The following is a 9,836-nucleotide window of genomic DNA, read 5'->3' as shown; positions in this document are numbered from 1 at the left end:
CTCTTCTACCGTGCGGCGGAAACACATCTCCGTCAACTCCGCTTCGGAGCCGAGCGTGCCGTCCAAAACGCGAACATGTGGTCGAGGTTGGTGTTGACGAAATGATAATTCGAGGCATATTATATATACACCCGAATCATTGTTTCATCTGTCGCGAATGCTATCGTTGACTGAATGAATATTGGTCAGAGCCAACTCCATTCGCAATTCTGTAGATACCTTGGCATCCATTTAGACCGTTTCGTATTGGCGCCGGAAGGAACTGTACAGGCAGCAAGCTAGCAGGACTGCAATCAACTGTAAGAAATAGAGAAGAAAAGGTGTTGGAAAAGGCGTGTGAAACAGCTTCTAATTCAACTGAAATGCAATATGAGGCTATTCAGCAGTGAGCTTGTGTATGCCGGAACATTTCATCCTGTTTGAAAAGCACGGGTGTATAGCGAATGTAGCATACCAATGGACGGATGACTAAAATCCTTCTTATTAGCATATTCATACATTCGACATCACTGTAAAATACGCAACGGTCTAGAATATGCGACCGAAAAGTTGAACGTCGGCCTGAACAACTTTATCCTTTCTGCCGATGAAAATTTGCATTAGCCTCACGAAGTTTTTTTCTGGGTTTTTATGTTGTTTTTGGGCGGAGGGAATCTTTTTCATTCAATTTTGCTCTGTTTTGTCGATTGATTTAATCCGACCCAAAACCATCGTTGAGTGTAACAAGATTTCGGCTTTCATTTAGTTGCTATTACCTGTACGATAGCCAATCCGATGCCGATGCCGGCCAGGATGAGCGACTTTGCGCCGAGGTAGCTGGACAGCTTTGAGAAGCAGCCCTCGGTCGACGCGTACTCGCGGGTGCACTTGTTCACACCGACCGGCATCCGATGGCAGCAGGCGCGCGGCACGGTGTCGTTCTTATAGATTGGCTCCCAGTCCTCTGGGCCCATGATACCGCAGCACATCATCTCCGACTGCACCAGATTCCACGCCTCTTGGGCGCCCTTGTCCGTGGCGTAGCTGTCCAGCGTCTTGTTGAAGCCCTTCTCCAAAATTCCTCCCAGCTCCTCGTGCTTGTAGTATCCGGCAATACCGATGCCGATCTCAGCCAGAAACACCAGACCCAGGAGGATGGAGAACTGCAAATGCACCAATCAATGTTAGATAGCTGCAAAGAATCGAGTACACCGAATGCATATACCGTGATGATCATGCATGGGCTTTCCTTTGCCGCACCGCAACATCCGAAACATGCCACCACGAAGATGATGGAACCGATCACGATCAGCACTATCGGGGCAGTCCAGAAGTTATCACCTGAAAATAGAGTCAAAAATGCATTAATGAAGAAAATGTTCGAAAAATATAAAAAACGCCGTCTTGTTGGTTCAATATTTACCGACAAAGTTCGAGTAATGATAGTAGTTTGATTGAATGATGGCTCCCGTAACAATCACGACTAGGCCGGAGATCTGGAAAAGCGAAACAAAAGGAAACGATTTACGAGGAGTGGATTAGATACTTAGGACGAAAGACAAAAAGAAAAATCAATCATCGTGATGGACCACCACAAACGATCGGGGACGGTCAATGCAAACATGGCGAACGGGCGTCCCAAGTGAAATTAATTGCAAATCGATGCAGAAATTGATGGACTCGCTCAGCGCAAATGAATTTGTACTAGTTTCCTTTTTACAAGGGAGAAGAATGGAACAGAGAGTAGAGTAAACAATTTACCTTTAACGAGAAGCGCATTGCATGATTGACCGTGAGTGGAATAACCCGAATTAGGAAGATAATTCATTTAAAAGTTTAATATTTAGATTGAAAAATTTAAACGGTACAGTCATCCAGAACATCTACATCATAAAGTTTTGAATACTGTACAACGCGTTTCAATTAAAAAGCCAATGCCGTTTTTTACAATCATTTTGGGAGACATTCGCCTCAAGTATAAGCACAACGAGTGGCTTGCACTTAATCATAATTACCAACTTTTGCCATTGGCAAAACATATCTGGAAAATTGAAATTCCACAGGCCTCCCACATAGCCTTGGGAAGTACACAACTTAGCTCCGTGGACGATAAATAAACATCTGTCACACTTCGTCGGTACGCTCTGCTTCTATTCAGGTCTCGAAAGGAAAACATAAATTGATTGATTGAGAACGTGTGGCGACGTATTATGGTTTTATCGGAATAGAAAAGGATGTACATGGAGACTGTGAGGCATTGTGTATAATGAAGTATTTTGTTTCTTAGAAATGGGGTAGTTTCATAATGTTTAATTATGCACAAAATTTAGAAAGAATACTTTTGATTTTTTGAAAGATCATTAGATATCAGATATTAAAACTTTAAGTCCGAATTTGTGTAAAACTGAATCGCTGGTATGGTAAGTAAGTGTGAATACATCAAATTTCTTTGATTTGATAAAAGATATCTGCATTTAACATCATCCCTGTTCCTACCTTCAATTCTTTCTCTCTTATCACCACTTTTATCGCAAAAGTCCGTTAAGGACTTACGAGACTTTTTTCCCTATGTGTACGTAGGTAGATCCTCTCGTACAGGGGAGGGTCCGGTGTAATGTAAATATTACAAAGTTTTCGCTTTTTTGGCATTTCAGAGATTTCAGAATGCTCCATAAATTTTTTAACATGTACGTTGTAGATCTTGAAACAGCATCTTCACGTTGAGTTCATACCTACTCAACAAATCAGATCTATGCAATGATGAGTTTACATAATCCTCTGCCTATGTGTGTTTAACCATCGCAGGACTCTCGGCCCAGGCGGGTGTTTTGGAACCTGAAACAACCACGTGCACCGCAAAAGATATAATCTCTTCCAAACTGACAGTAATATGGGGCAAAACTGTCACATTGTGCACGCCGCATTGGGCGCTGCCCTGTACAACACGCAACTCACAAAAGCCTTCTCATGCTTCACAGATTGTATCTTCTTCACAACATTGTCCTTTGTAAGTCTTCTTCGACGTTCGAGTGCAATGGAGACGCCTGGTGCTTGTCGGAACAAATTCTCCGGCGGGATTAAATTGACTGCAAGAGGTGGCAAAGTAAATCGCTGCAAGTAAAGCTTGCCAACGAGCCAACGGAACAGAGACACCCTTTGCGATAAGATGAGTCCCAGGATATGAGTCTCGGGAGGCAAGATGCGCTTTACACCGTGCCAGTGCCGTTGTCGGGTACGTAACGTAAGAGAATTGGAGATCAATATTGCACAGCTGTCACTGGCGCTACACACTCCAACCAAAAGAACCCGGTCCTATCAGTTGCAACTTTAACAGACGACTGGCTCACTCCATAAATTTGACACAGGAAAAACAGCAGAGCTCGACGTCAACAACAACAAGGTAGGAAAGAAACCTCGAACGTCGACACCCTCCGTCTGGTGGTGAAAAAAGTAATTTACTAGCCACAATTAATCAATATTTCATAATGAGAAAATGATCAGCTGTCAGCCGAAGAACCCGAGACACTGCTTCGGGTGATTGCACTGTGATGGCCCTTCGGGGGAATGGAAATGGGAGGGAGCTGCACAGAGGCGAGCCCTAATCGATGTAATGGATGGAAGTTTCCATAAAAAATACATTATTAAATAGTTTATTTAAAGCAAAAGAAATTGACGATTTTTTCCATCAGAAAATACTTGTTGTACCGAGTGGAAGGCAAAAATGATACAGGTTTTGCTATTTTTATTGTACACGTTCAGTTACATCGTCAGCATGTCTACAGATAAGAATTTGCCTCCTAAGAAGCGCATCAAAAATGAAGAAGCCACCATTTCCTGTCAACATGCGATGCATCATAAAACAAGATAAGGAACACTACGTCATTGCAAAGAGTTTGTATTTTCTTTGTAGTGTTGCGGCTAATCAACGTTCTTGCAACAAGTTGAACACGATGGCGGCGCAGATAATGTCAGCAAGGTATCAAATTGGCTTTTCATTTCATTTGGACATTTCAATGGATTGAAGGTGCATGTACTTTTGACACACATTTCTGATAGACATGCACCAACGTGATCTAATTGCGCCACGGAATGCAGTGTTGCGAAATAATGCAAAAATGATGTACAAGAAATCGATCAGAGAACAAACAGAACAATTTTAAAGAAACTATGTTAACTAATCGAATTGTAAAAAATGCACAAAATTCTACCAAAAAGAAGAGAGGGCATAGAGTAGAACTTTTGAATAAAACATGAGTGATATACAAACTTACAGTTAGAGTTACAACCTACATTTGTAAAGGAGTGTTAAAGCTCGGTTTAACTACCCACACGGACCAACCCTATTTGCGCTTTACCTTATTTAAATGTGTATCTATTCCATTAAGCAATTTAACATTATTCACGAACATATTCACTCTTGTGATATGCCTATTTGCGTATTGCCCTTCTTCTCCGGGGGGGAATCGTTCGTATACCATAACTGTCGGCCATCCAGTGGCGTCCAGTTGATGAGTTCTTTGTCCCCGAGATTGTGTGCACGCGACCTACAGCGTTCAACACACGTTGTGTCATGATGGGTTGACTGATTTGAGTAATTCTATCTACCTCGGTGTCATTCACTGACGATGCACTGAAGATACGTTCTCTGGGTGGGCAGAAACACATTAGAATGCAAATGCATGCCACGGAACATGATGTACACATAGAGTGACCAGTGTTCTGACGGCGGCTTCAACAAAAAACAATCCACAGTTTGAAATTTTGGTTGAAATTTGGTGGGTGTGAAGATAACTTTTCTAACCAAAATTAATACACATCATACACCCATTCAACACGTACGTCAAGCTACTTGCTGCAACGATAAAATTGATCGATATTTGAAAATTATTTTCCTTGGCTTTACATATCCCCTTTCACCTATCACTCCCTTCTCCTAACCGGAATATCGTCCCAAAATTCGTGTTGAACATATTTACTTAGCATGGTGGAGCATCGTACATCTCACTCTGACATTGACTTTAATGTCAGATCAAGCTTTTGGTCCACGCGAATTAACATTTTAATTAATTTAAACTTTACCCTGTTATCGTTGTGACATTCGGCGGCATAATATTTCACAAGGGAGGTACGTAGGTGCTACACCCATACGTGCGTGAATAATTTTCCGAGGACTTGGCAGCAACAAACACTAAACATTGCTCTCTGTGGAACATCAGCTTCCATTTGGTTGGAAATTTATTTCAGTTGTTTTCGTAATGCAAATTTCTCGCTGCCATTTATCAAAAACTCGTGTAGTTTGTGGGTTTGCGTAAGGAGGCGTAGGGAGAAGTGAAAGTGCGACTGTCCCTGAACTGGGACTCCTAAAGCATATGGTTTGAAGAAGGCTTTTCCGTCGGAGTTCAGCTTAGATGAAAAGCTCGGGCACACGGCGTGGCATGATTTATGGTATGAACCGTCCTGTATGAAATTAAATTTAATAGACATTTTAGGATTTCCATCTCGGGTTGCTTGACTTCGTAGATCGATTCATATTTTTGGGGTTTGATTGCATGATAAGATAACTATGCATAATTTAGTGATAACATAATTCAGACCCTACAATTTACTTAACATGCTCCGGTAAAACCGATTCCTTAGAACATGGGTCGACAAAGTCAGGCCCGCCAGCAAATTTTATCCAGCCCGCTCGAATTGTTCTGTATAATCGACCCAAAGATTTTTGAAAAGAAAAAACAGACTGGCAAGAAATAAAAACATCTTTTTAAAGTTTATTTAATGTTTACAATGCAAGCACTCTTTTAATATGTAAACTTTACATATTAAAAGAGTGCTTGCATTCGAGCTATATTAACTGTTAAAATGATCTGGAAATGCCAAAACGACAAAGTACAGCAATCTGAATCTGTGAATGTACGGAAAAGGTGATGGTGTCTGTCCAGCTGTTTGATTTTTTATTTAGCAGCCTTTTCCCTTTCGAGAAACGTGTATTTCATTGATTATGATTTCTACATTCTCGCTAGCCACAGAGAATGGCCTAAAAGCGGATAATTTCCGACTTACCAATTTATTCCACTTTTTCCATCGCTACGGAGTTTTTCTTTTTTTGTTTATGGGGATCCTTTTCCTGGATCTTAAACAAATCGTTTCTGTTTTTGAATTTCGTTAAATCTCTCAATCGTCTATGGTACTTTCGCAGTTTAACACAATCTTTAAAGCGACAATGAACTTATAGCAATGAGACTGAATAATGTTAATAATAATTGGGGCGAAAGGACTGCGGAATACAATACTTAGCAAGGTTTTCCATGATTAAATAAACTCCTAAATGTTTTTGTATGGAACAAAACGATATTCTATAATACGATTGAAATTCAGGTACGATGAGAGTTAAATTTATCAACAATGTTAAATAAAGCGACATCTTGTTTTTATTGAAATATAGTATTTTGCCAAAAAATCATACATCTTCAGTAACATAAGCCCCTAACGAATGCAACTTACAAACGTATTCCAACCAAAACGCCCTACCTTTGTCAGGACTAGTATTTTACATTCGCCGAAATGATACCATCAACGGTTAAGCTACTCCCTTTAAAAGTGAAACTTGGGTGGAGCACTTCAGTTGCAACGATGCACGCAAGTTCGGTTGGATTTCCGACATCGTTGCACTTCTCATTTTCCTTCCATTACCGTAATTGATTCAGATGCAGCCGACTCGTTACCCATCCTCTTCTCTGACCAAACTCTGTGGGAAACGGGTCCATTGGACGCGGTTTCGTGGAGTAGGTACCGTGGCGACTGTTTTAATGATTTCCGAGCCATGGTTGAGGGGAAACCACAGGGACCCAGGGAGAACCGAGACATGTACAACTAAACTTGTTCGGAAACTTTCCTCTGCCACAATGCATACAACCTTCTTCCCTGCTTTGGTGGGTGTCGCAGGTGCCTGCAGGACACATCGAAATATTTTCCGTTTGCTACAGATACTGGTTACATCATTACCAGCATCACAATTTTCATGCTCTCACGACCGCCAATCACTTGTATTTTAGAATTCTCTGTGAACAGTTCGAAGGAAAGGACTTACCGCAAACAGGAAATTGAAGAAAAACACCAAATAGCGCACACACGATATTCCTAACGAAGCCATTTTCAGCACTTTGGAAATCGCTCTATCTGCAAAGAAAATAAAATATGAATTACTGTAAATGCACGAGAGTAATAATAAATAAATAAAAGGGTCTATTGACAGGATCGCTATTCAGTTTAGCAAGAACGATCATGTTATGTTGTTCATGTAAGAAATAATCGCGTTTCCATCGATTGATTTCAACAAACAATCAAACCACAACAAAAATCAAAAGCCCAAACTGGTAAAGTTCTTTTCAAAACGATTTTGAATGGTCCAAGTTTTCTTCCGGGAAAAAGGACCGAACGACTATGGCTTTTTCCTCCACACAATGGCAGACTGAACGCTGCGGGATAGAAGAATTAAATTGAGAAAGTTTTTATTCTGGTTTATTGAAAAAGTGAAATATTATCGTCAGTGGTTACGATTCTTCAATTTTCCATGCTGAGGTCAGCCAGTATGGTAATATAAGAGTCTTTGTGGAAGTACACTCACGTCGTGTGAACTGAAAATCAACATTTCTTTTCTGAGTTTTAAACAATTTGAGTTTCATGAAAAATATCATGTTTGCCAACAATGTACCCGTTAATAGGGAGATAAAAGAAACCTTTTCTAATTCGGTACAAAACTATTAGCCTAGGTTGTTGTATTCATCTTTGGTAGGATTTTAAAACTTCTCTCTTCCACTAGACTGCAGACCAGACTGAATCGCAGATCGCTTAAGTGGTTTTTGTAAAACCAAAGGGTAACGCTTGGACACGCTTCACTGTTACGCGTAAATTGAAAGAATCCACCCAGTTTCATTTGACTCTTAACCCATTTTAACCTAAGCCAATGATAAGTCGTTGGGACTTAGACGCGGCGGGGAACCCTTTTCATAGGTTGACAGAGTTACATCGTACCCCCATTTATCAACATTCTGCTGTTGCAAATCATTATGCAGATTGAACATTGAACTGTGGTACACATTAAAGTTTCGAAACGAAAGTTTCGAGCAGTGCCCTCAATCTACCATTTCTTATTGTATAAAATTCTTCGGAAGGTAATTGACGATTTAAAAATAAATAACTAGTAAATAAAGTCTTTCTGTTTTTATTTTATTCTAGCAAAAGTAAAGAAGCATCCACCTCGGGATAAAATCACTATCATCCTATATAATAATTTTCCTTCCGAGGGTCGACCATGGCCCAACAAACACGCGCGCGAAAAGTAACCCTTATTCGATCGATGTCTGATTCGATGTCGCTACTAATTCAAAATCAGAAAACTGGGCTTGCTAAACAAAACCGACCCTTCTGTGCGTAATTGTTGGAATTTTGTGTTGTTAGTGTGTGTAAGAGTGAGAGAAAGAAATGGGGAAAGGTAGAACGAGAAAGTGAGAGAGAAAGAGAGAGACATACAGTAAAGATAGAGGCAGTCATAGTGGGAAAAAGAGAGACAAAAATGGAAAGTATGACAAGGTGAGGCATAGGGATAGGGAAAGATATAGCCAGAGAGCGAGAGAGAGAGAGAGAGAAAGAGAGAGAACCAGGGAGAGAAAGAGAGAGAGAGAGAGAGAGATAATGAGAGAGAGAGAGACAGTGTGAATGCGATGAAAGATGTGGTTGGCAAAGTGAGAAAGAGTAGATGGGAGATGGGAGATGGGAGATGGGCGGTTCGTGGTGGTTGGTGGGCTGTTCGTGGTGGTTGGTGGGCGGTTGGTGGTGGTTGGTGGGCGGTTGGTGGTGGGTGGATGGTCATCAGTGGTGGTAGATGGGTGGTGGGAGGAGGGAGGTGGGGTGGGGTGGTGGGTGGCTGGAAATGGGTGGTGGAAGGTGAGAGGTGAGAGTTGGGTAAGTAATGGACATAGAGTGGTGAACAAAGAAAGAGAGGGATTGGGTGAGAATGAGAGGGATGGGGAGAAAACGAGAAAGAAAGAAAGAGAGAGTGAGAGGAGAGAGGAAGAAAGAGCGAGAATGCGAGCGGCATAGGACGGTATGTCTGAGCTGTGCGAGCAGGTAGCTTTACCTTCCGCGAAACGAACTACGCAAGAGATGGGGGATAGTTGCTTCCGCGATACACAGAAGGTGAGGGATAGCAAGTGGAAGAGTGTGCTGGCCGTCAAGCCGATACTGCGCTTTTCGCGAATCATCACACACATGGAAGGGTTCTACAGTACGAACGAATGAAAGAAGAAACCGGAAACGAGGGGAATAGCTCCAGCACGTATGGTCTGGAGAGTGAAGGATGTTCACCGGCAACATTGACTGTTCGGTAAGCTCAGGCTGCGAGTAAGTGCTTTTGACTTCTTTGAATTGTTTTGTTCCTGTTTGAGTTGATTTGTGCTATTGGCCGAAACAATGCCCAATTTAAATCTCAATAATGTGGATTATCATGCGTAGCAGGAGTTTCATGCTTAATTTGCACGAGACGTAACAGATTTAAAATACACGCACGAATGTCGATTTTGCTGTCACTTTTTTTTCGTTTCGTATCGATGCTACTATTCGTGAGCCGATCCAATTGAAAGCGCATTCAGTGTTGATTTGAATGTTTAACTGTAAAAAATTACAGAGAGGAGGAGTATGTTCACCGAAATCTTTTGAACAAACATTAAACATCATCACAAACAACTATTTTCCATCGGCTTGGAATCAATACCAGTTGCGCAAATTTTTGCAAACCTATTTGTCACTGGACGACCGAAAACACATTTGCGCAGATTTTGCATGTGTTGTGTGGCACAGAA

The 9,836-nt window shown here is 41.3% G+C and overlaps 1 protein-coding gene across 1 annotated transcript; it reads right to left on the bottom strand.

Annotated features, from left to right (window-relative positions):
• Positions 1 to 231: 231 nt before the first annotated feature.
• On the bottom strand, positions 232 to 7,129 carry LOC131281302 (CD63 antigen-like). Its single transcript, XM_058310580.1, has 5 exons — positions 7,067 to 7,129; positions 1,403 to 1,475; positions 1,205 to 1,320; positions 756 to 1,142; positions 232 to 297 (listed from the first exon to the last, which is right to left on the bottom strand). Exons 1-5 carry the CDS (start codon positions 7,127 to 7,129, stop codon positions 232 to 234), a joined length of 705 nt encoding a protein of 234 aa, XP_058166563.1.
• Between the last annotated feature and the right edge of the window lie 2,707 nt (positions 7,130 to 9,836).

This window comes from Anopheles ziemanni, chromosome 2 (genome assembly GCF_943734765.1).
Source record: "Anopheles ziemanni chromosome 2, idAnoZiCoDA_A2_x.2, whole genome shotgun sequence".
Taxonomy (NCBI): domain Eukaryota; kingdom Metazoa; phylum Arthropoda; class Insecta; order Diptera; family Culicidae; genus Anopheles; species Anopheles ziemanni.
This window is presented reverse-complemented; position numbering and strand designations above follow the sequence as displayed.